Source organism: Solea solea, chromosome 3, assembly GCF_958295425.1.
Source record: "Solea solea chromosome 3, fSolSol10.1, whole genome shotgun sequence".
Taxonomy (NCBI): domain Eukaryota; kingdom Metazoa; phylum Chordata; class Actinopteri; order Pleuronectiformes; family Soleidae; genus Solea; species Solea solea.
The window spans coordinates 25,350,324-25,376,630 of record NC_081136.1 but is presented as its reverse complement, the minus strand read 5'-3'; the positions used below and the strand labels follow the sequence as shown (position 1 = coordinate 25,376,630).

At 40.4% G+C, this 26,307-nt stretch overlaps 3 protein-coding genes across 3 annotated transcripts in view; 2 read left to right on the top strand and 1 right to left on the bottom strand.

Annotated features, from left to right (window-relative positions):
- The window catches only part of LOC131456106 (cyclin-dependent kinase 17), a 34,686-nt gene extending 30,812 nt beyond the window's left edge, over window positions 1-3,874 (top strand). The window contains exons 11-17 of the mRNA XM_058624120.1: window positions 27-147; window positions 777-874; window positions 964-1,069; window positions 1,239-1,281; window positions 1,841-1,931; window positions 2,061-2,138; window positions 3,188-3,874. Of these exons, the coding sequence (XP_058480103.1) occupies window positions 27-147; window positions 777-874; window positions 964-1,069; window positions 1,239-1,281; window positions 1,841-1,931; window positions 2,061-2,138; window positions 3,188-3,228 (578 nt within the window). The 3' untranslated portion in view covers window positions 3,229-3,874. The remainder of the gene's footprint in view (window positions 1-26; window positions 148-776; window positions 875-963; window positions 1,070-1,238; window positions 1,282-1,840; window positions 1,932-2,060; window positions 2,139-3,187) is intronic.
- Window positions 3,875-6,728: 2,854 nt separating this feature from the next.
- Window positions 6,729-17,090, bottom strand: LOC131456107 (ETS domain-containing protein Elk-3-like). Its single transcript, XM_058624121.1, has 5 exons — window positions 16,803-17,090; window positions 13,491-13,727; window positions 12,261-12,989; window positions 10,750-10,872; window positions 6,729-8,761 (listed from the first exon to the last, which is right to left on the bottom strand). The coding sequence occupies exons 2-5, from the start codon at window positions 13,695-13,697 to the stop codon at window positions 8,666-8,668; spliced, it is 1,155 nt and encodes a 384-aa protein (XP_058480104.1). The 5' UTR covers window positions 13,698-13,727; window positions 16,803-17,090; the 3' UTR covers window positions 6,729-8,665.
- A 973-nt stretch (window positions 17,091-18,063) lies between these two features.
- On the top strand, window positions 18,064-26,172 carry hcfc2 (host cell factor C2). Its single transcript, XM_058624272.1, has 16 exons — window positions 18,064-18,343; window positions 19,337-19,485; window positions 19,578-19,738; window positions 19,824-20,026; window positions 21,104-21,188; window positions 21,277-21,380; window positions 21,580-21,810; window positions 22,487-22,690; window positions 22,791-22,864; window positions 23,141-23,255; window positions 23,468-23,524; window positions 23,621-23,775; window positions 23,857-24,054; window positions 24,163-24,460; window positions 24,570-24,642; window positions 24,749-26,172. Exons 1-16 carry the CDS (start codon window positions 18,178-18,180, stop codon window positions 24,756-24,758), a joined length of 2,283 nt encoding a protein of 760 aa, XP_058480255.1. The 5' UTR covers window positions 18,064-18,177; the 3' UTR covers window positions 24,759-26,172.
- The last annotated feature ends 135 nt before the right edge of the window (window positions 26,173-26,307 follow it).

Below are 26,307 nucleotides of genomic sequence, written 5' to 3'. Positions count from 1 at the left end.
GTTTGTGCCTACGGCGGGATTTTCAGGTCTGGCGAGAGCCAAGTCTGTCCCAACCAAAACCTACTCCAATGAGGTGGTGACACTCTGGTACCGACCTCCTGATGTTCTGCTGGGATCCTCAGAGTATTCAACACAGATCGACATGTGGTGGGAAACTCACAACAAACTTGCCACTAATATGTTGTTTTTGTTTTACACTTTATGTTACACTCAAAGGAGTTATTATTAAGTCGCTCATACAATTATCTCCTTCCGTGTGTTATAGTCTTTTTAAATTCAATATTGTAATTTTGCAGGCTCTAAAGATGCTGGTCTGGCTAAAAGTCTAGAATTAGTGACATCTAATGGTCAGACTGCAGATTGCAGCAAACGCACGCCTTTTGAGCAAGATTATTATGACATGACATTTTGAAGCTTTCACCAGCCTTGTGTCGTGCAGCAGCTGTCAGTTAAGAAACTGTGACAAACCCACAGTGTACCTGTGCAGCATTGAACCACAAACGCACAAAGATGTGTAGTGATGAGGGAAAATGGTGGAAAAGACATGTTTTCAGTTGTAGTTGGTTGACACCAACACAGAAATAGGCTGGCCGCTATGTTCTTAGCATGTTCTGCTTCTAAATTCAGTTAATTAATACAACTGCACAGTCCAAAACCATCAACGATCATCAAAACCAATCCGCTGAAGTTTTGTTATTATCTGTTTCAACAAAACATTTCATACACAAAGCATCGTCAAAAAAGTGATGAAATGCTGTGCGCGTGTGTGTCTGCAGGGGCGTTGGATGTATATTCTATGAAATGGCTGCAGGTCGGCCGCTGTTCCCCGGCTCCACAGTGGAGGACGAGCTCCACCTCATCTTCAGGTTTTTGGGTGAGAAACTCCTGTGAGGCAGTGTCGTCATGGCAACCAAAAATTTCACCCACATTTTTTTTATAACGAGTGCCTGCTGTCTACTTTAGGCACACCCTCAGAGGACAACTGGCCGGGAATCTCCTCCATTGACGAGTTCAAATCCTATAACTTCCCCAAATATAAACCACAACCGTTAATCAACCATGCTCCCAGGTACTGTGATGTGTGTGTGTGTGTGTGTGTGTGTTGGTTGGTGTGTACCACCAGCAGGAAATCCTGTGGAACATTTCAGTGATGACTGTCCCCTTCCTTCCTCCCCTGAGCCTCCAGCCTCTGATGCGTGCAGACAATAAACTGCTGCTCTTCTTTTTCTCTCCTCTAGGCTGGATGGTGAAGGCATTGAGCTGCTGCTGGCTTTTCTCAGAGTGAGTGTTCGCTTCTTTTCTATTACCCAGAATGCACTTCACTGTGATCAAATTCGTTGAGCCAGATTTTGGAGATCCCCTCGTGCTTTTATTCTCATGTTCAACTAAATCAGATCCATGTTTTCCAATTCCAAATCATTGAAATGCAACATTTCTTCATAAAAATACTTTTTATTGACAATATCTTGATTATTATAAATAGTGTGTTGCTTGTGTTAGCCTTAGTAGTATGTAGTTTTGATAATTCATGTAAACAAACATAAAAGGAGTGCAATCGTATGACCTTTTGTGCACTGAATAGTTTTCCTCATTAAATAGTCAGTTAGCAGCTGGCTATTTCATTTTGTGCTTTTGAGTACCCTTTAAAGTGTATAATTGTTTTTATCTGGCATAGAAAACTATAGCATGTCAGATTGGGGAGAATGTTTTGCCTTCAGTACCAGTGTTGGGCAGCAGGAGGTGCATTGCTATCAGTGCTTTCTGAACAATCCCATGACTGGACAGTGGACACACAACTACTCACCACAGCATTGACATTTCCTGTCTTTTGTCTTCGCAGTATGAATCTAAGAGGAGGATTTCAGCGGAAGAAGCAATGAAGCATCCTCACTTCAGGCAGCTAGGAATGAGAGTCCACACACTGCACGAGAGTAAATAGAGCAGGAATATGACAATCAATCTGTGTCTCTGTCTTCTTCTCTGTCCTCTCTTGCTGTGTTGTTGTTGTTGTTGTGCTGTTTTTTAGTTGCCATCGACTGAAGCTCTCCTCTGTGTTACAGCCGTTTCAATATTCACATTAAAAGAAGTGCAGCTGCAGAAAGACCCTGGCTACAGGAACCCCTCATACCCAGAGTCAGGTGGGTGATGATGTTTCGTGCATCAATAGATGAGATCATATTTTATTTCTTAAAATACAATTGTGTAATACCTGTTCACTTTTTCACTTCTCTTTCACTTCCACAATGTTTAGAGACTCACAAGAGACAGATATGATAAATGAAGAGTTGAATCCTAAGCAACACAGGGATTAAATTTACTGATTTTTATTTTGTATTGTAGTTGCAGCTGTAAAATTAAAGGTCCATTTAACATGTCAGCACACAATACCCACCTCTGTAAAGCACAGTGGTTTTTATTTTTTTATACATGTATAAATGCTCTAGCTCTGTCTGTGAATACCAAATTCAAAATCTGACGACAACAAAGCTTTTACTAAATCCTACATCACCCATAATGCATTGACACCCATGTGTTGAAAAGCCCACACCTCCAGATGGTGAGGTAGCCTGTGTGTAATGACATTTTAAAGATCTAAAACAAAAAGTTACACATAGTGAACTTATAATAGACTGTATATAATAACTGGGCATAGTCTTCCGATGAAATGAACCAGTGGAAGTAGGATGGAAGTAGCATTTAACCACCAGAGGGCAACACCTCTGGTGGGAAAAAGAACTCAACGTGAATGGACGTCGATGGAAAAAGAATCAAATTCTACTTCTCACTTGATTTACAACTTCAGTAAACATTTTCCTGATGAGTTAATGGTCTCAATTGTATGACGGAGTATTAGGGCCAAAGTGAAGTGTTTTTTTATGTAAATATTTCGAGAATAAAGTCATAATCTTATGAGAATAAGGCGTTACTCTTTCAAGAATTAAGTTGTAAAATTATGACTTTTTTAATATTACGACATTATTCTCATAATATTACGAAAGATTACATTTACAGTTTGTCCCCAGTACTCTGTTGTACAATTGCTAGATATTAGTTGTAAATCTTTCTCCACTTTGTAGCAACAAGGTGATGAAGCATGTTTGTTTTGCAACCAGAAGACTATATCAACTTTTGTTTGCAGTTCATGTGAACTAAAGGCATTGTTGGTGTTGTATTTTTCAAATTCTAGGTAATGGCAAGATCAACAGGAGGCAAAGCATGCTCTTCTAAAGGTCAGCGGAGAGGACGGACGACTGCCCGACTTCATCATCATCCTCATCACTCCCCAGCGATCTCTTGCATGAGCCCACCTCCTTTCAGAGTGACACCCCTCCAGCTACCTGCACACACACACACACGCACACACACACACAATGTGTTTGGAGACTGTGTTTATTTATTGGGACGGGGGCTCGGGATGAGGTTGATGTTTTTTTGCTGCTAAACTACTACTGTCTTTATTTAACACACCGTGTGTGTGTGTGTGTGTATGAGCGCGCGCACGCCTGTGCATTTGTGTGTGTGTATACATGATGTGAACTCGAGACGCCATGCACAGTTGAGCAGTCGGTAAAGTTACGGTTTGTTTTTCTCCTGACTGCTATTCTCGGGCTTCGTTTGAGTTTCCACTGATGTTGTTGACGCTGTGACCCAAGTTGTTGTTCTTGTCGTGCATGGAGACCGCTTCAGTTTCTCCTCCTTTTTTAATATAAATATGTACATCTACACACACACACATATATATTGAGAGGTTATTTTTTGTTTTTCTTTGAGCTTCCGTGGCTGACCTCCACAGCATTTCCAAGTTGAGACAGACTGAGACAGGAGGATTCCCTTCTTTCCCCTTGGTCCTGCTGCGTTTATGTGGATTCACCAAGGACCAAAAAAAGCAGGACTTTGTTTGGACTGGGCTGGGTTTTTCAACTGAAGGTTAAAGAAGCACAGAGTCAAATCGAAGTGGGTGAAGCTGAAACCAAATTTGGGTTCTTCTTTTCAAGCATTCTGGGGAAGACGAGCAGAAAGCACAGATTAAAAAAAAAAAGGACGAATACTAGAGCCGAACAGGAAGTCATGTATTCTCCCACAGGAAGCCAGCAAATCTTCTGTAAATACCCAAAACCCAAAACTGCCAGGATATCAATGCTTTCTTTCTTTTTGTTTTTATGCAAGCTACACTTTCTCGCTCTGTGTGCATTCGGAGATTTCTTAACTCTTCGTTTTGACCTTGCACTTCAGTGTGGTATTTTGGAATCAGGGACCCGGGCCTCGTCGCGGCCGCGTTTACCCAACAGTATTAAGACTTGTGCTTTGTATCTGTGATTTTTGACCTCTCCTTGTGAAACAACAGTGTCATTGTGGCATGTTTTTTTGGAGGCACGGTTGTTGGGGTGGGATAGCCGGGATCAGGGTGGTATGATAAAAATCAAAATGGTTGTTCTCCACTCGGTGTCGGACCACTTTCTCTCTCCAGCTTTTGTACACAAGATGGAAACAAAAAAAAAAGATTTCAAATTGAAATGTAAGATTTACCTGCCCTCTGTGTTGTCTGCGACTGACGGTGCTGCTACAGATGCAGCATGTTGAGAAGTCTCACTTTGGACTGTGTGTTTACTGAAATAAAAGGAGCGAGACCCCCCCCCCAGATCACTCAAACCTCATTACAGTCGTGTGGTGGGCTTTGCATTCCGTGGTTAATTTAGTGGTATGTACATTTTTCTGCAACTTGGCAACTCGGTCCATTTTCTTTGTGAGAAGCAGGCGATTGATATCAGTCTCAAAAGTGATTTATTTTGAAGGGGGAGCATGTCTATGTAAGTTTTTCATTTGTGTGTTTGACAGTCATTTATCAATGTTAAAGCATTTATTTTTTTACAATTATTGTAAAAATAATTCAGTGAATCTCAATTTTCAGTATTGCACTCTTTGCATAACATAGGGTTTGCTGAGATTTAACAAACTATAACGAAAGTGTATAGAAAAAATGGTCCGTAAAACCACAACTTTTTTACACTTACATCAACCTGCCTAGCAACTACAGGCATAAATTAGCCTATGGCTATAATCTGGCATATTTATATGTAGACATACATTAATGTACCATTAAAATATCCATATTAAAAAAGACGTTTAGTATTAATTAGCTTGTTTCTTTGTTTTTTTAAGGCAGATTTAGATTTTTTGGTTTCTTAGACTGAATCAAAGTTGCTGTTTCCTCATTTCCATTCTTAATGCTAAGCTAACACGTTGTGAGACTAGTTTCACTCTTTAAATTTGCAGAGCTACATCACTGAACAGCCACACAAGGAGAGATCATTATGGAGAAGCCATAAACCACTGTAGCAATGAAAATCAATACGCTTCTGCTCTAAATATCACCAGCGATGCATTGACCATCACGGGCTGTGTGCGTGACAGTGTGAGAAGATCTGAGGGGGGATTCTCCTCCTGATGTTGCAGCTCTCTGCTCGACCGAACGTCAGTTAAAATTTCAAGGATTTTTTCTGAGCAACAAATTTAAAGTTCTCCTTTTGAGTAGAACATACTGGAAACGTGCCGGAAGCACAACTGAAGCTCGATAAAGTCATTAATAACTGAGATCATCAGTGTGATGAACTTCTTGGACACAGTTTGCAGTGAATGGTGTAATAATCTCAGATAAACATACTGTGGTGTCTTATCAATAATGTTCAACCTTTGACCTTTGACCTTTTATTTTGAATTTTTAATGCTTTATAGATGAGCTTATACTTAATCTCATTACAGTTTGCCACAACGTAAATTACAGTAAATGGCCATGTTTTCCTAAGAAAGAAAATAATAGAAGAAATCCCATATTGAAAGGCCTGATTGTACCACTGTTTTCCACACATAGCTTTGAAATGAGGACATTGCTTACATTTCTTTCCCCTGTAATCAATAGGGCTGGGTATTGATTACAAATTTTTGATACTATTTATATCTATATTTATATTGGGACTGCGATACTGATTCCTGAGAAATACTTTTTTGATACCAATTGTATTAAAATGACATCACACATTTCGTTAGAACTCTTTACTTTGAGTTGCTGGATCATGATGCTGCGTACTCTTTGGCTCACTCACACTGATTAGATCAACAATTTGATATCGAGTGACAACACATTTTTGATATTTGGTGACAGAGGAAATTCAACACCCAGTCCATACCACAAATGTGTTGAAGTCGGATACCCAGTCCTACACGTATGGATGAGAGATTATTCCACTATTAGCCTCAAACTGTGTCTCTGTTAATTGTACTTTTTTTGTACAGCAACAGCAGTAACATGCATGAAAGGAGATTTCTACAATGGCTAAATGTTTATCATTGTAAAACTGTACTTTTTTCAAATTGATGAATGACCTGGATTTATGTGAACATGTCTGAACGCGAGCGTGTGCGAGTGAGTGAGTGTGTGTGTTTGTACGAGTGTGTGCCTGATGCATGGAAGGCCTGCTGTGTTGTGAACACGACCTCTCTGAAACACTGAGCTGCCGATGAACAGATGGTGTGTGACTCTTTTTACTGGAACTATTTATTTCTCATAACCATTGAAAGTAAATTGAATCTGTTTCATAAACAGTCTGTGCAGCAGTCATTCTCTGAGTGCGTTGTCTATCTGGGAAAATGAACAAGCTATTCATTTTATTTAAACATAAAACACAGACCAAAAAACTTCTCTCTAAATAAAACAAGCAAATCACTGAGAATACACTTAATCTCTTTATATAAAAAATAATAACCAGGAACCGTTTTACAAAAAACACTTTTGTGCAATTTAGACCTGGAATGTCTGTTACGACCTTGTTTGAAGCTTAATACATACATTTACATACACTATTGAAGGCACAGCTGGTACAAATAAGGTGTAAAATCACAGTGCATTAAAAAAACAAAAGCAAGAGACGGCAACGTAAATAAATGTTCACAGCGTCAAGTACACGTGAGATCAAATCAAAGCGATACAGATACACGAGGAGGACTTCCACAGCGCTGTGAATGCTCTGGCTAGCAGGTGCTCTGCCAGGAGTCAGTGAAGCTGTCGTCACAAAATGTTTTTGTGTGAAATGACTTAAATAACAATCATCTTTAGAGCTGCATCATCTTCTCGTCACATTTGTTCACATCCCCAGATGATAGATTAGATAGGAGTGCAGGCTGAGTTAATGTGATGTCGCTGATTGACTGTATTTCACATTTGCAATCTATTAAAATGAGAGATAAAGTCATACCAAGGTGTCTTTACTGGCTTATGAAGCCTGTAGCGTCTAATCCTTCGAATCTGCTCCCAGTTATATGATGAAATTTGGATGATTTTGAAATTTCTTGGGATTGTTGACTTATTTGACTTCTGGCTCAGATGCTTGTCAATAAGATATAAAGCTATAGCCAGCAGCCAGTTAGCTAAGGTTTTGCTTCAAGGTGCAGTGTGTAAAATGTGTTGGTGAAGTGTCAGGTTGAAGTTGTATATCCCTCATCTCACTCTCTTCCAAGTGTTTTGGAAAACATATGAAGCCTTCACTTCAAACTCTGTACAAACATGTTGGTCCAAAACAGCAGCTTCTGTAGAGCTGACCTTTGCTTATGAGGGTAATGAAAACAATTCATACAATCAGGTGATTTTACACACACAAAAAAACCTAGTTTCACCTCACCTTAATTTTACACATTGGACCTTTAAGTTACAACGCGAGAAAAAAATAACAGACTGGTTCTGCCCAAAAGATAAGAAAAACTGCTAAATGTTACACTTTGGGTAGAATAGATATTTATATGTGACTGAATATTTTGTATTCAGACAAAAAATTCCACTCACTGATGATGCAAACAAGACAGAAATAAACCCTTTTTTGTTACCATAAGAACTACCTTAGAAAAGATTTATAAATAGTTTATAATTGGCTAATTAAAAATTATTTTACGAATAATTAACAAACATATAGGAGTTATACGTTTTCACACATTGGTCTGGGCTCATTATTTCCTGTTTCTGTTCACTATCAATCGTATCAAGTTACTACTATAAATGGCAAACGTGTTTAATTGTGAACCACATCAAATTTGAAGAATGGGTTCTTGTTTATTAACATACTTGTTCCTAAGGCAGTTATAAAAGTGTGTAACTTAACTTAACTAATAAATATATTTACCAAGTGTTAAGAAGCTAATTAATAACCTAATTACAAACCATTTATAAGTATAGTCTCATGGTGGTATTTCCTCTGATCTGCATTGTGTGAGTGAAATAAAAAAAACAAAACATAATGTTTGTATTGTCACACAAGTTTGAAACAAGTGGCGTGAGATTAGATAAATATGAGATGATAAGCGCATGATCACGAGAATCTGAGGGTTTTTACAGCCTGAAAGAAGAAAACAACAACAATGGGGAAAAAAACAGTAAAGCAGTTTAACTCGAGTAAACACGGAGAAATGCAAAATACTCTTCTCAGAGAGCAAAGCTTCAGAGTGAAGCTCCTGTTTCTTCATATTGTAAATGTAAAGAAACAGGTTTCAGGTCTTGGGGCAAAGCCTGCTGTTCCTCATCACAGACACAGGCCGATTGGTTTAGTCCTGATCTGTGCTGAATTGGACCGGCTCAGTCTGGTTTGGCCCGGGTCTCTCTCTAATGAGACTCAGGCTGACATCAGGACTTGTGGGCACTTGGAGACAACAGCAGGGGACTGGGAGCGTCCAAACTGGACAAAGGCACTGGGATGGGTCCATTCAACAGTGAGGGGAACTGCAGGAGAGATGGTTACAGTTAAAGTGGAAAGAACCCAGAAAATATTTCTTTGAAAAATCAGTTTTTCCATAACAGTAACTTGGCTTCACTTTGTGATGTTTGTGTGAGGGAATCATGTAAGACTTTTGGGTCAGAGATACAAAAGAAAGTGTGGTTTTACTTTAATAACTTCCAAACACAGTGAAATACATCTCAAAACATAATGTCATCTTTGATTCTCTATGTATTTTCTCCCTTGCTATAAATAAAATACAGCACATGGTTAGCTGCTTTATATAAAACAAATGGATATAATCTTCTGGGCCTTTCTTCATGGAGTTTGCATGTTCTCCCCGTGTGTGCATGGGTTTTCTATGCATTCTCCGGCTTCCTCCCACAGTCCAAAAACATGTAATATGGGGATTAGGTAAACTGGACACTCTAAACACAGAAGGTGTGAGTGAATTGTTGTTTGTCTATGTGTGTCCCTGCGATGGACTGGCGAACTGTCCAGGGTGTACACCGCCTGTCGCCCTATGTCAGCTGAGATTGGCACAGCACCCCCCGCGACCCTCATCGAGGATATAAGTGGTAGAAAATGGATGGATGGATAATCTGGTTGCAAAACAAACTTAAATTGTGAATCATTTAGGTTCATAATTGTAACGGCACCTAGGTAGTTTTTTGATGTCTGGTGTCTGCTTTTGTCACTGGCTACAATTTTATTTACTTATCTTCTAAATAACAATAAAGTTTAAACTTTACAGTATTTGTAACAAGGTGTAGAAATGTATTGATTTATGACAAAAATGTCTTTATAACGAAAAGCACACCCACTTATGCTACACTAGTGATGTGCGTGCGTGTGGCAGAGAGTTGACATTGGTGGGAGGGGCTCCAAATTATATATATATATAAAAAACCTTCTCCTTTTCCCCCTTGAGCCAACAGGAAGTTGCCCCCTCTTCTCGTCTACACCAGAGCGGAAACATCTGTGGCTTATTTTGAAACCGTGGCACACGGTGAATCACACACATACACAAAAACCTCACGAGTCACAACTGTGAAAACAACTGTGGAGGTAAATCTGCAGTGTGAAATGACTATCAAGTGCTTGCAGTTATTAGAGAGATTAGGTCTCAATGGGAAGGGTTTTGTTTGTTTTTATCAGTCTCACACAGAAGAAGTGCTTCCTCTTAAAGGCTAATTAAGAAGATAGGAACCTGACATTATCGTGAATATAGTTTTCCCTAAAGGGTTTGGGGGAAAACACTTTCAACACTGACCTGGACAACAGTGTATTTGTGCATATATATATATATATATATATATACATATATATGTGTTGTATTATATATACTACAACATACTGTACCATCAAAATGTCAAACCTCTGTTAACTAACATATCCAGCAACTGTATAACAGTTCAAAAACATCTTTCATAAATTGTATTAATATCATGTTTGCATGACATATTCTCCAGACACTGGCAAGCTCTGTCTTCTTCTGGTTGGAACTGGTCCTAACTAGTCTTAATGAGTCCTATTGTAGGTTTGGGAATACAGTCAATTTGGGATTGGGACCAGATTAACTGCCTAAAGGTTCAGTTAAGTCATTAAGGGTCAGATTTGTAAGAGTTAGTGACACCTAATGGTGAGACTGGGCATTGTAATAAACAGCGGACTGCTCCGCTCATACCCATTTACCAATTGAACTACAGGCTGCAAATAAAGCAAATATAAGTAGTTCAAATTCAAAACAAACAAAACCAAATACAACAAAAACCAGAGCTTTGTTTTAAAGCAATTAAACAAACATATTTATTTATGCAAACGTATTTATAAGGGTATTGTATTCAATTTCTACCTTTAAATCCTCCTAAAGGTTAAGCACTAGACCTTTAAAAGAGCATAAAAGGGCTTAGGAAATTCCTGCAGTCATCAAAGGACCTTGTATGGTAGCACACACACACACACACACACACACACACACACAAGGTTTTACCTGGAAGAGGGAGGCGTGGCTGTGAAGCTGGGCAGGACTGAGTGGTCCCACTGGACTCAGGCTGGACCAGAAATGGATATTGGAGAGTAGAGGGCTGGGAGTGAGCAGCAGACCAGACGGAGTCTGCAAAGACAAAACCCCAAATTAAGTATCAGAGGATAAATTCACAGAGTGTTTATTCTGGCCGTGATTCCAGAGAGCTGTGCACAGTCTGTGGTGAAGTTTTCACGTCCGTCTCACTCCAGAACTCAAAGTCAAGTCTGCCCTCTAGTGAACTCCAGTCTGCCAGACAGACAGACTTGGAAGACTTAACTCCATGTAGGTTAGGAAGCTCCTCTCATACAAAATGAATGACATCTCTTCTCTTCTCTCTTCCGTCTCCATATTTAACCAGGATGGTTTTTGTCTCGGGTTCTACAGGAGAACACACGGCACTAGCTGTTCGGCAACAACTTAAATTGTGCAGTTTCACTTGTACCTGGCAGCGGAGGATTCAAAGGACTTGACCATGAACCACAGTGTTCCTGGTTTGCATCTGGCCAAGTGCTGCTTTATCTCAACTACTGGGCCATTTAACACAGACGTGCAATTTCTACATAACATTTGAAAGTTAGTTGTCAGGGCAGAAAGTTGTGTTCAAAATAAAGGGTTGTTCGTCAGCTTCACAGCATCTCATTGCCAATAATTGGACAGTAAAATCATTTTTGGAGCTTAAATACCCTTTTTTTTTCTTGTGAAAAACACATTTTAAAACATTTTAAACATGATCTGTTCTCTCTCGCCTTTTACATTCTATTCAGACCCATTTCTTACCACTTTACTTTGAGTTGACTTGACTCATAATCCAAGCTCACCAAACACAGATTTTTAATTTGCTCTTTTCCTTTAAGCCAATTATTTTGGATCAGCTTATGATGTGCTTTTTGGCAGCAGTTTAATGGCTGTGGCAGAATTACCAGGCAAATCACGCTGATAGATCAACGAGATACTAACGAAGAAGGGGGAAAAAACAGCAGTGATTTAAGTTTTGGTGTGTCATCCAAAGTAAAAAGAGGCGAGAAAGGCTCTTGAAAAGTTCCTGTATTCTAAAAGGAACTTTGTTTATGTTAGAACCTGCACGTGACCGCACTGCATCGCGTTGAGTAACGAGCGCACGGTTCAACATACACTTTTATTTTCCGTCTGCGATGTACACACACCAGTGTGTGATTACTCAATCTGGATTGGACTTGTGAGATGAATGCCTGAATGTAGTCAGACTGTCCTGGTTTGGTCAGTATGTTGTTGCCAGTGAATCAGGAGTTTGAGGAACATATGGCTTCACTTATGAACCTCCTTGCTCCCTCCCTTCCTCCCTCTTTAGTCTCCTCCTTTCTTTCCACTCACCTCTGTCTATCTTCTCCCCGTCTACATTTCTGTATCCTCCTCCTCCTCTTTCCCTTCTCGTCACACACCTACAATTTGATACTGCTGTGTGCACTTAGTTACTGCATATGAAATATTGAATGTACCTGTGCCGTGAGGAAGGCAGGGGTCAGCGACCCAGAAGGTAGTGCCGGGCTGTTGAGGGCGATGGAGACAAAGTCACTTCCTGTCAGGAGGAGGGAGGGGGCGGAGATATCCAAGTCTCTGGGTTTCCTGCTCTTGGAAGTATTCCCACTGCTGGCCAATCCCCTCCTCTCTGGTGTGGTGGTCCGCTGTGACCTCTCCCTCTCTCTCTGACCCGATGACAGGTTTAGGGGTTGAACACTGTGCTCTAACTCATCAGTGTCTGTGCTTTGACTCCGCTGCCTCCATTTTGTGTGGGTGGGGCTCTGTTGCGGGGAGGGGGGGGAGGAGGAGCAGGAGCGGACTTGTCCAGGGGACAGCTTGGAGGAGTGTGAGGTGTCAGTGGATGGGGGCGGGGTGGGCGGGAGGGAGGAGTGGCCACGGTTAGTTATAAACCGGATGACAGAGGAACTGTCGTCATGGCGATCAGACCTGGGCTCCATTTTGATGGGCCGGTGAGGTTCTGAGGATTGCTGCAGGGAGCTGACGGTGAAGGAGGAGTACAGGCCAGAGTGGAGGTACTCGTTTCTGCCGCCGACGTCCTCGTCTTCAGCGTCAGGCTCCGACGTCGCCCCCGCACTTTCCTCACTGCTGCGACCGAACTCCACCATCGCGGGGTCCATCTTCAGAATCTCAGGGAAGGACACAAACTTGTAGACGAACTTCTGGCCAATCACCTTCTTGATGATGTTCTGCAAACATTCATATAAGATCTGTGATTGAGGATTTGCTTTTTTCAAAAATCAGGAATTGCCACTTTCTCAGTGGTGGCTCTGCAGACATGAAATGTTACCAAACATGATGACTTTTAAGATACTAAGTCAGTCATTTTATTTTCACAGTGTCACAAAAATATGTCCAGCCCACTTTGGCTGACAAGACACTACAGTACATAATATAATCAAGTGTTTTTGTAATAATACAGAGGACAGTAAAACAAAAATGTGCATCATCTTATTGAGCTATTTCTCCATGCTACATATATTATATGTATATATATATATATATATATATATATATATATATATATATATATATACATATATGTATATATATATGTATATATATATATGTATATATATATATATATGTACATACGTATATATAAACCCCTTCTGAATACTTTACACTAAACAACCAACATTGCTATACACTGGTTTACACCTTAAAGAAGTGGTGAAGGTGTTGTATACCTTGTCATAGTAGTAGCGCAGGGCTCTGCTTAGTTTGTCGTAGTTCATGTTGGTCTTGTTCTTGCGCAAACCCCACAGTTTGGCCACTTCCTCTGACTTGAGCAGCTTGAACTCGCCGTCGTTGGACGTCCAGCAGATGAGGTGTTTGTGGCTTTGGTCGAGGAGAAGCTGCAGCAGAAACTGCCAGAGCGTGATGGAGCTCTCCATGATGGTGATACCACCGCAGACACGGGTGACCTAGAAAGAACCACCGACAGTTGAGATGTAAGAAATCATAATCAGAAAGCCTTCAAAACATCCCTGAGTGGACGCACGGTCAGTCCACAGTATAATAGCATCTACTCCTTTGCAGTCAGAGTGGAAGGGACATCATCTGGAAGTATGCCTGATGGGAAATGTGGTCCTAATTTGGGGTTTTAACATTTAAACATGCTGTCAACATTACTTTGATATATTACCACCGGTAGACATACAAATCTGCAATCACATGCCTGGCATTGTTTGGGGTTGTGTTTGTTTCTGAGCGAGTTTGGGCTCAATCAACTTTAGAACAAATGTCCCTCAGTTTCAAACTAACTGTGTCTGTTTTCTTTATTCAGTGCTGGGTTAGCTGGTAAATTGTGGCCTGTAAATCCAAACACAATCCAAAATGAGTGATGCCTGTGTGAACTGTAGTGTCGGGCGACATTTCTTTGTGGCTGTTTGGCTCACAACACTGAGTGCAGTTCTTTGGTTTGTTCGGTTCATGTAAATATAATTGACTACTGCAGCTTTAAAGTCCACTAAAGGTCATTAAGTTAAGTCACTTCAATGAAGCTAGTCTACAGGAAAACATTTTAGATTAAAAGTGTGCATGTTGTCATGTTTTAGCAAGAAAGAAAGAAAGATAATTAGAGATTGATTCTATTTCATTTCTGTCTGTTTTTGTTATTTACAGATTCATTTTACATCCAAAATGTTCTTTTTTTTGTGAATTACAGAATCAAAGCAAACACTTTTACTTTGAAATGGTGTGCAATATCATCCTGAATATTCTTAATTTGCAATATCATGATGGAGAATCAATATATAATTTTAATATCAAATCACTAAACAGCTATTTTTTTCCCCCAAACTGTGGACTTCTTTCATTTGACTGGCCCCCGGCCCCCTCCTGGCCCCTAGGTCATTTACAGTTTTTACCCCTGAGGTACAACAACAGTTTAAATGACTTACAAGACAATAATTTTCTGAGTCGCTGACTGTGAAATCCAGCTGGTGATTATTTCCACACTCTTATTTCAACTCCTTGGCCCATTTCAATTTTGTTAAGGATGTATTTTTTTTTTTAAATAAAAGGGCGACAAATTAAACCAACATATGACACAATGGGTCATTAAATCGCCTGACAATATGATTATAATTCAAATTCTCTCATGCTCTGGGATGCAGATGACTCAGACCTTTACAAAAGACATCAACTGGCTGTTAGCATGATCAAATTACATTCTTTCATATATTATTCATAGACTCCACATTTCCCTGAAGATGAGTAGTTGATGAAAAACTTTCATTGCCGGTGTCGCCTGTGACTCAAGAATAGTGCTTCTAACAGAGAGAGAGAGAGAGAGAAGAGAGAAGACCAGACTTTGCATGGTTTTCAAATGTTTCCATGGTGATAAAGCAGGATGTGGTCAGTGAACTGCCAAGACAAACACAGGTCTAACTGATGTGTTTACCTGGAAACCATATTGTCTGTACATCTATCTGTCTGTTTGTCTCCTTTGCTTTCTCTGACTCATGTGTGCCTTATTGGCTGGGGAGCACAAAACTGTTAACTGCCAAAGGGGGAAAAAAACAACAACAAAAAAGTAATAATAAACACACTATAGATGATGTACAACCATGACAATATGACTGTAGAGACATTGCACTTTCATCTGATATCTCTATGGCAACAACTGTACTCCTGCATCCAGGGAAGAACCACAGGATCAGAGGATTTCTGTTACTGTCACATTAGCAACCTGCTGTGCAGTTACAGTAACACTATAGTCAAGTACTGGAGCACTGTGAAGATACAGTAATGCATCTGTCACTGTTTCATTGTCTGTCTGAACGGAAACCAACCAGCAGAGAGGGGAAAGTCCATGTGGTGCAAACAATAAGCCGCTGCCACACACACACACACACACAACCAACCATATCCTCACTTCCTTTTTCCTGCATGGGTGTGTGTGTGTGTTAAGTGATGGAAGAACAGTGGTGCCTGCTGTCTGTCTAAATGAGGACTTCCTGTCATTCAGGTTCAGTGGTGTCTTACCCGGAGAAAGGATTTGCTCTACCTCTGAGGGAGGTTGGGCGGTAGGACTTCCTGTCACCGGGAACCACCAGGAACACACACACACACACACACACACACACACTCATATTCTAGCTTTTTATTTGTATTAAGGTTAGTTATTGGTGACAATTGGCTTAGATGGATAGATAGATAGCTAGATAGATAGATAGACAGGTAGATAGATAGATAGATAGATAGATAGATAGATAGATAGATACCCTGTCTTTAGTGGGAAGTGCACTCGTCCTCAGTGTTGCATGTTGGGAGTTTAACAGTCTATGAACTCTGGCTCCCTCTCTCCACATAAGCTCACATTCCCCTTCTCCAAATGTAAATATATCAAATGTCTTAGGGCTTGTGTCCTCTGGACAGACTTCAGTCCAGCAGCAACAAACCCATATTGAGGATAATCTCCATATTCTGCAACTGTATGTATATGCATATGTGTATGTGTGTGTGTGTGTGTGTGTGTGTGTGTGTGTGTGTGTGTGTGTGTGTTTGGAGGAGGGGGTCTGCTGGATCTCAAATAGTTCTTTGTTTTGCACTAGTGACTCATTTTCAAGATGTTGTCTGCTGCCAGCTTTAATCCGGAAGCGCATGGCAATTAGTCTGCGAGGTCCAGACAAACCAGAAAGTCTACTACTGGATTTTAAAGGAGCCAAGGCTGATTTTTTCCCCCCAGGAGCCTGTAAACTAAACTTTTTTTTATTATATACTACCTCATCATCTCTCTTAACCTAATTGTAACAACTTTACGCATACATCTGTGCCAAAGCGGAACTTCGACACCTTTTACGCACAGCTGTAGCGCGTTTTTTACGCGCAGTACTAACACTTTACCCAATGGGTTTACAGGTTAAGACTGGATATGTGAACTTACACCACATTCAACAACAGCAAATACAAATCTGATTCTTTCTCTCCATTACGCACGTGCGCGCGCACAATTCACTCTAGAAAGTTGCTGACAGAAGGAAACATGCACATACCCAGCTGTGGACGGCGGCCGATTCTCTGTCCGTCTGCCCGGGCGTGAGCTTTGTGGGAGTGTTGTTTTCGTCTTACAGTGGGGAAGAGTGTGTGTTGTTATGAGACTCCATGCTGCTGCTGCTGCTGCTGCTTCTGAAAGCGGATCCGCTGCTTTTCTCTCTCCCTCCTCTGAGCAGGAAGTAGGGACGCGCAGACGGAGAACCGGCGCACTTCCTCTGGCGCAGTATTCCCGTCTGTAAACACACACGCGCGCAGAGTGAGTGAGAGAGAGAGAGAGAGAGAGAGAGAGAGAGAGTCTTTCCTACAACACACCCCTCAGTTAAATCACTCTCTCACGTGCACGGTCTCTAGCCACACCAGCCACGCGCAACACGCACTCCTTCATCACACGCCTCTTAAACAGTAACAGGCACAATCCCCCCTCTCTCACACACACACACACACACACATAGGTTTGCGTATCCTTTTTCTTCTGAGGACACTGCATTGACGTTCATTCATTTGACGTTCATTCATAAACAAAGCGTTACCTTTACCTTAACCGCCCATAAAATATTACCCCAAGACCAGTTTTGGTCTTGAAGAGGACTATTGGTCCTGACAAAGTCAGTGTTTATGGCAGGAAAGGTCCTAAAGAGGTAACAAACACACACTTATTGACAATGACGTCATTGTCTTACTGCTCAGCAGGAGGGGTTCCTGCATGCACGCGCGCGCACACAAACACACACACACACACACTCACAGAGTAAAGTTTGGACATCTCAGTAATTTACGAAATGTTTTAATTGTCTTCTGTGTAGCACAGTTAAGTACTGGTGCTCGTTGACAACCACATGTGACAATGATCACAAGTGGTTATTTGTGATCAGTTATTATTAGATACTTTATATGTTTATTTAAGGAATCGTCACAGTCTCATAAACGGCAGTGACCAGTAACAGAAGTGTCGTAACAAGAACATTTTTTGACAATAAACAACTGCAAGTTCATGATTAGTCACAATACATTCAAAGTAAAGTAGTTTGTGTGTAGAGTGTTTATATGTATAGAGGGGTTGGGTAGCTCAGTGGTTAAGACTGGTACCTTGTGTGCTAAAGACTTCATGGTCGCAAGTTCAACTCCACCTTTGGCAGGTTGTACTTAAGTCGCTTTGGATAAAAGCGTCTGCTAGATGACATGTAATGTTTAATTTATTTAGGAACAACATAGCCCCTGTTTCTTATAGAGAACATTGCTTTACATTTCGACAACTGGTAAAGGAGGCAGAGTGAGACGTCTCTCTCTATCACTGAATCTCTGTTGACCCACTTGGCCCCGCCCACGTCTTTGAAACACCTACAGCGCCAAACTTGGGCTCCTGCAACGGGAAAAATGAACACCGATGCAGAAGAGCCGCAGTGGCGGAAAGTGCACTCTGTGGCGGGAGTGATACCGCGGTCCAGACACGGACACCGAGCCGCAGCGATACGAGAGCTCATTATAGTGTTTGGTGGTGGAAACGAGGGGATAGCAGAGGACCTCCATGTCTACAACACTGGTAAGCTAACGCTAGCTGAACGCTAGCTAGCTAGCTCAGTTAGCGGCTAATGTTTTTAGCATGCAAATGACTGGGAAACTAACCACGCTAACAAGCTCTCTGATACGAGCTTTTACTCTTTACTGCCGTCCCTGGGAGCTTTAGCTATAATATAATGCTATAATGTAATATGGGTTAGTTACTAGCTACTAAGGTGAGTTTTTGGCGTTTCTGAATCTCACTAGCTAGCTTCAGTTAATCACTACCCATGTTATTTGCTATGTTGAGAGGTAAAAGATAAAGAAGATATCATCGTGTCATATTTTGGCCCCTCTTGCTATAACTAAGAACAACTGGACATAATTCAACCACTGTGACTAATTAACGTAGTTATTAGATGTATCGTTTAATGTACCCATCATTACATTTTACAACACATCTGTCCAGGAGAGAAAACTAGACTCTTACATTTGACGACCAAATTCCTGTACCTTCCAGAAACTGCACACAGTTGCACGATGTATACACGTATCGTTGTCGACTGAATTCACGCTGCATTCGTGAATGTTACTCCTTATTCTCTCAATAGCTATGTCCTTCTATTTTACAATTTAAACTAATATTTTATTCATATTCTTTGTATAGCAGTGAAGTATATCTTGTATATCATATTTATATTAAAATGTTTGAATATTAAACTAGTAATAAGTATGAAAAAGCTTAACTTCTATATCTTATATTTGTACTGTTTGATATGTGTGTGACACTGCTGTAACACGAGAATTTTTGTTTCTGCACTGCAGTTGTAGGTGATGTTGTGGGCCACAGAAGGCTCTGGTGAAGGGCTTGTGCTTGAACCATCATCAGTAACTAATGTGCAGGCATTTCCTGCCTATAAAGCTTATGTTGCTACTGCACAATAAGGTGTATTTGTACCACTTGTTTAACATGCAGGATAAGCTAGGATGTTATACTGTGTTTATTATATGAACACAATCATACATATTCTTCCAGTGTCAAAGCAGTGGTTTCTGCCTGCTGTGAGGGGGGACATCCCACCTGGCTGTGCTGCCCATGGCTTTGTTTGCGAAGGCACACGAATACTGGTGTTTGGTGGCATGGTGGAATATGGCAAATACACTAACAGTGTCTATGAACTTCAGGTAATGCCATCATATTTACTGAATAGTGATTGTAACCCTGGTGTTGTGATGTAGAACATTTTAAATCACGTCTTTTATCTATTGTGACTCAGGCTAGTCGCTGGCTGTGGAAAAAACTGAAGCCCAGAGCACCCAGGAATGGTTCCCCTCCCTGCCCTAGAATTGGACACAGCTTCACTCTTGTGAGTAATAAATGTTACCTGTTTGGAGGACTGGCCAATGACAGTGAAGACCCCAATGGCAACGTACCAAGGTAATGTGTACATGTCAACCATTACTGCTAAATGCAAAACAGGCTTCCAGTGACCTGTATAAGAGTAACATTTTTACCATCTCAGGTATCTGGGTGACTTTTATGAGCTGGAGCTTCAGTCAGCATCAGGTGCGAGAGGCTGGACCATCCCAGATACAAAAGGTAGCGGTCCTTCAGCACGGGAGTCTCACAGCTCAGTGGCCTACACTGGGCTTAATTCTTCAAAGCTCTATATTTTTGGAGGAATGCAAGGCACCCGGTTGAACGACCTCTGGCAGCTTGATCTTGGTAGGATACTTTTTTAAATTACACTGACTTTTCTGCGTAATAACAAATTTTCTTCCATAAAGTCCTTCTATGAGGATGCTTGTGCTTGGCTTATTTAACCACCTCTTTATGGCTGTGGATAATATCTGTTTGAAATACTTAAATGACCTGGGGATTTTGTTTGCTCGCAGGGATGAGGTGTATTTTTAAATCAATAAATAAATACCTGCTCGACTGATACTTTCGGAAATCTGTGCCTCCATACACACACACCCACATCAATACAAAAAAATTTAATTAATACAAGCTGTCTGTTATTACTAAATAACATGTTTAATTAATGTAATTATTAAGTACTTTTGATATCAGACGCATTCTCAGGGATAATAAGGTAAACGAGAGGATAGGTTACGTTTGCACGGATCTAAATTCATGTGCTTCAACTGAGAAGCTCGGAGTCAATTTTCCATTTGACTCCGAGTAAATATTTTTTACTGTGCTTCTCGTGATATTTTCATGTTTTCAGTTTAATTTCTTTACTGCGTTTTAAGAGGTTTTTTATTGTGAAGAATGTTCTAACAGTGATTAGATAACGCGCTATTCTATACTATGTTATTAACATTGATGATGAATGGATTGTGAGCTGGTTCCGACTTCCACGTTCTGTCCTGTTGGATCACTGTGCGGCACTGGATCCAAAGTCAGTGTGCACAGAAACTGGCTTCTACATATGGCAAATACTATACATACAAATCCAATTTGACAAACAGCCCTCTTGTAATTTCTAGACAATTGCATGAACTTCCTCTTCTTCTCTCTGCGTTTGCTATGAATTTACGTCACTCCAGATCAATGAATATCCATCTGGGGATGTTTTTCTGATTATTTATGGTAACGCCCAAGTATGGGCGTTTCTTTGAGTCGATTGTGATTTATAAAGGGCTACTGGTGTGGGACGTGTGGGCGCATGGTTTTATAAATCAACAGTTTTTATGTGTGTAAGCATGTTCTGCATTTTGTATGTATGCTAACTTTTCAGGCATACCTACACACAGTTTTATAAATGAGGCCCCTGATCTTCATCTGTCTCTCTTTCAGACACAATGGTGTGGTCAATTCCTGAAACAAAAGGCTGCATACCACTTCCCAGAAGCCTTCACTCTGCCAGTGTTATAGGAAACAAGTATGGATTCTTCGTTTTTGCCACCACTGTATATTTCTTTGGTTTTTTTCCCCATGACAACAGTGTCAGTGTCTCTCTCTGTCTGCAGGATGTATGTTTTTGGAGGCTGGATTCCTGTTCCAGAATCAGACAATCACAATGCTTTAGGGACCAAGTGGATTTGCACTAATTCTTTAAATTTGCTCAACTTGGGTAAGTACTACATCATTTGTTGGTTGTGAGTGAATTTTTTTATTATTATTATTTTTGGGCTATTTTTACAGATAGTATAGGCCATAAATATGAAATTATTTTAGCAATTTTTATTTAATTATAATTACAATTATTATTATTAATATATATATATTTTTTATCGGCCAATGGGCTGTCAACGACTTCACTCTTACTACAGAAACTATGAGCTGGCAGAACTTGGGCCCAGAAGATCAGGATGACATTGAGTCCCAGCTCCAGAGTCAGGGACCCCAGAGTGACGATCCTTATGCATGTGGGCCCAAATCCAGAGCCGGCCACTGTGCTGCCACCGTCGGGTCAAGGCTTTACATTTGGAGTGGTCGTGATGGATATCGCAAGAGCTGGAACTACCAGGTCTGCTGCAAGGATCTGTGGTACCTGGAGACAGGTGAGGACTTGTTCTAGGGGTCTAAAAAACATATACAAAAAAGTGCTTCTCAAAGTCAGGGAAGGATGCTCAAATGGCCTCCTTTCTTAAATACAATGTCATCGTGACTGCTTGAATGTTTTGCCTCAGATTCTGGACTGAGTCCATCCCACATAATTTGCCTTAATTCATATTGTTTCCCCAGCACAGCATTCGTAGGCACATTACTTTTTAACTTTATTGAAAACAATTTAATAGAGTTTTTATTATACTCTTGGAACTCCCTCAGAAAACCAAGATAATTGAGAATTGACATTTTCGTGTATGATATTGCCGTATGAAATCAATACATAAACAACAAAATAAATGTTGTCTTTGTCACGTTCAAAGTACGTTTGCATATTGTTATTGATTTTGTATTTTTACCATACATTTACACCATAGTTGTCCAGTTAAAATTGAGTGATGGCAGCTGTAAAAGCAGTGGGTAAACGTTGTATAATTTTCCTTCACTGATGCATGCTTTGCTGAATCTTCTCAATGACATAATGACTCACACTTGCTAGCCTGTTTTATTTATGAGTTCCCAGAATAGGGAGTCTTTCCTCGTCTCTGTAGGAGACTTGGGAGGAGCCTTGATTTTTTTTACAGAAACTCCCACAGCATCACTGTACTGTATGTTGTACTCTGTCCTCAGATCAACCAGCAACCCCAGAGGCAGTATTACTCATTAAATCCACAGTCAGCATGCTTCACGTGGCGTGGCGCCCCCTGGCTGCAGCTGACTGCTACATCCTTCAGATCCAACCTGTGTGTCCTAAAACTGCAACCAGCAACTCACCTGCCAAACCAGATGAAATCATGCAAACAGGTGGACAAGTGGTGACTAAAGATCTTCCTGGTAAGAGAGGCTAAGAGAGAGAACTAATGAAAACACATAGATGAGATGAGACATGTTTTTCAGTTTGTAAAACTGGTGTTGTTCACTCTGTATTTTTTAGGTGTCCAGTCTTCTCAAGCTGAAAATGAAGGAACCACTAACAGAGAAGAGACAAGTTTATTAACTTCTACGCAGGTAAATATGTCTGTAAAACTCTGCTATGAACTATTGCATGTTCATACATTCCTGCTCCGATATACTAACAGACAGACTACCACACATCTCACATCTGTACATAAACCCACTGACTTTGACTTTCGTCACTCTTATTTGTATGCTCACAAAAGGAAGGAAAACTTCAAAATATATATACAGTATGTTGTCCAGATCCAAATATGCACTGTTCTTTGGACTTTGCCTCACAGTGTCTCCTAGTTAAAGATCTTGTGCTTTAATTTTCTCAAATTACAGGACACCCTGAAACAGCAGGAAACAAAAGTAAAATCATCCAGTGGCTCCACAGAAACAACAGGAGGGAGGTGTGCTGCTAGGAGAGACTCTGAAGTGTCAGACTCAAAAATCAGCTGTAAGTTTTGTTTTCAGTGAGTTTACCCTTAAATGCTGTTTGAGTGATCGATTCAGAGGGACAGTCAAAGCGAGAGCAGGTTTATTAGAAGTAACACTGCTCTTTTCTTATTGTGTTTCACAAATGTGGCACAGGACACTTTTAGCTCCAAACTTTGTTTAGCCTTCAATTACCTTATCTGTGTTTTCACTTTGTCATTGTGTTTGCTGTAGCTGCTGGTCAGGAGACATCAGCACCAGAGGTCAGCAGCTCAACTCGGCACCAGTCAGGTAATGATAATGCATAATCATATATGCTAGCAGTAATAAACTGAATTTTTCTTATTCAAAGTAAAGATAAATGTGGTTTTTAAAAATTCTTCACAGACAAACCTGTCTCTACTGACAGTCCAGATGAAGCAGTGTGGTTTGATGTTGGCGTGTTTAAAACACTCTTCTCTGAGGTCAGTCACTACTTTCTCCCTGCTGACAGTGACCAGGTAACTTCACCTGTCAGCAACCGACTGCAGAATGCTAAAGAGGTAAAAGCCATACATTACTTCAATTCATTTGATCTGTATTTGACAATATCCAGTGCTTATTCTCTTTTCTTTTTCCATCAGCCCTTTCACAAGAGGAAGCTACCAGGACCTCAGGACTACCAGGGCAGGGAGAAACAGCAACTTAATCCGGGTCAGACCTACAGGTTTCGGGTTGCAGGCATCAACTGCTTTGGCCAGGGGGACTTCAGCCCCATCAGTGAGTTCAAGACCTGCCAACCTGGTTTCCCTGGAGCGCCCTCTGCTGTCAAGATTGCCAAGGTGACATCCCAAGGACATTCAGTCATTTACACAATCGCAGTTTAGACCAGGTCTGAAGGGGCCTTTAAGTTCAGCCTTGTCCTCCTAACAACTAACTTTTCTCTGTAGGTCAGTGATTCAGTTCACATCACATGGGAGTCTCCGGCCTCTCCTTCAGGCCGTATCCTGGAGTATTCCATGTATATGGCAGTGAGGAAAAGCCGTTCCAGCACTTCAGAGCGTCAGAGTCAGATGGCCTTCATCAGGATTTACAGAGGCATCAAGACGTCCTGCACGGTTAACTCCACCCACCTGGACAATGCCCACATTGATTGCTCCGCCTCCAACCGACCAGCTGTTGTGTTCCGCATCGCTGCCAAGAACGAACAAGGCTACGGCCCAGCAACGCAGATCCGCTGGATTCAAGGTGCAGGAGCTTAAGCTGTTTTACGGTTTGCCCATATTCACATAGTTTTAATTTTATTTTTGTTTTAACAGATGTCAAGTTGCTTCAACTTCCTCTTCTTTCTTTTCAGATCACAGTAAACTGCGAGCATCTGCATCCAAAACAGACGGTGGAGCCAAGGATGACCAGGACACTGCTGACAGGTAACCAGACCAAGCAATTGGTTTCTGTCCATATTTTCTTGAAACTGTTTTTTCTTTTATTGATTTGGCTCTTTTATTGATTTATTGATTTTCTTTTTTCTTGCAGCTCCAGTTGAAAACATTTGGTCCAATATTTTTGTGAAAGAGTGCTCTCAGGAAGTTGACGATGAACACCACTCAGATGTATATTATTTTAGATTTAGATAGTTTTGTTAATTTATTTTTGTATGTATTTAATTATTCCCATGTAAATATATAGTGTATGTTAATTGGAAATATAACCACTTGACTATTTTACAAATGCTTTGTTAACAATAGTTAAATGTGATATGATGTTCATCAAGCTACAAGTGCGAGTCATATTTTCAATACTATAATGGTGCCTTAGTGCTGACTTCACCACCTGCTAATGTTATATGTGTCTACCAGATTGTGAAGTGGTAAGATGCTTTGTTAGCATTGATTACTTTTCTAATTCGAAACCAAACGGTGAGGTTTTGAAATATGAATCGTCTTTTTAATGGGATGTAGTTTATAATCACTTCCTGTTCACATCTTAATTTCACTATTGTCACGATCATTGATCCAAGTGTAATGTATCTATGATTATCAGCATGGCAGTGCCGTTATCAGTGAATCCTATTATCTGACTTAAAAAGGAATGTGCAGCAGTACTCCCGAATATCTGATAATAATAATAATACACATTTCAATCAAAGAAACACTTCAGCTGCATGGAGTTTGCATGTTCTCCCTGTGTGTGGGGGGGTTTTCTCTGGGTTCTCTGGTTTCCTCCCACAGTCCAAAAACATGCAGATTTAGGGATTAGGTTAATTGGACACTCTAAATTGACTGTAGGCTTGAGTGTGAGAGTGAATGGTTGTTTGTCTCTATGTGAAGGATAAAGCGGTAGAAGATGGATGGAAAAACTTCAGAAGAGGTTTGTGTGTGTGTGTGTCCATGCACTGTACTTGGTGCCTATCTGTTGACCATAAGGTATTACTTCACCTTTTTCCATCTTGTAAGAGAGCTTTTTTTAAATGTTTTTGTTATGAACTAATCCAGCACTTGTGTATCAATATCATGAATGTTAATGAAACACTAACATTCATGATATCAGTTACATTTATTTTGCTGACAAAAGAAGCACTGTGTCTAGCATTATTAATGATGTAAACTATCTTTAATCAGTCAGCTGTTAGTTTTCACATGAAGTGCAGTATCATTAAAGACTTTAACTGATAAGACACATTTGTTCATCGCATTAAAGTTTAAGAATTCAGTTGCTGGATTAAACCCAGTAGTAAAAGTAAGTGTGAACTCTCAGAAAGAAAAAACATTTAATGCCTCAATGAGGAAAATACAATGTTACTAATAAAGAAAACAATTGTTTAGAATCGGTCACTCAGCATTCCCAACCAGTTAACTTCACACTCAATAGTACATGTCTCATCTACAAGCCACAGAATATCAAAGTATGTGTGATAGCAATGCAGGTATTTTTAAATAAAATGAGGGGGCACAACGTTATGGTTTGTGTCCTGCTTTTTGGTAGCACCACCCAATGTGGTAATGAATGACCACCACTGATGGCCAGGGTGATGACTTTTATGTTGAAGGGTTGATTTCGCTTTAGTTTGTTGTGTTGTGCACAAGTGATAGCAG

Excerpts from the sequence above, each read along its gene's own strand:
- LOC131456107 (XM_058624121.1), bottom strand. The coding sequence starts at position 13,697 with ATGGAGAGCTCCATCACGCTCTGGCAGTTTCTGCTGCAGCTTCTCCTC. Across the intron at positions 12,990-13,490 it reads TGCGCTACTACTATGACAAG|AACATCATCAAGAAGGTGAT; the intron begins GTATACAACACC and ends GAATGTTTGCAG. Across the intron at positions 8,762-10,749 it reads GCCACGCCTCCCTCTTCCAG|TTCCCCTCACTGTTGAATGG; the intron begins GTAAAACCTTGT and ends TCTCTCCTGCAG.
- hcfc2 (XM_058624272.1), top strand. The coding sequence starts at position 18,178 with ATGAACACCGATGCAGAAGAGCCGCAGTGGCGGAAAGTGCACTCTGTG. Across the intron at positions 20,027-21,103 it reads CCTCTGGCAGCTTGATCTTG|ACACAATGGTGTGGTCAATT; the intron begins GTAGGATACTTT and ends TCTCTCTTTCAG. Across the intron at positions 22,865-23,140 it reads GTTTATTAACTTCTACGCAG|GACACCCTGAAACAGCAGGA; the intron begins GTAAATATGTCT and ends CTCAAATTACAG.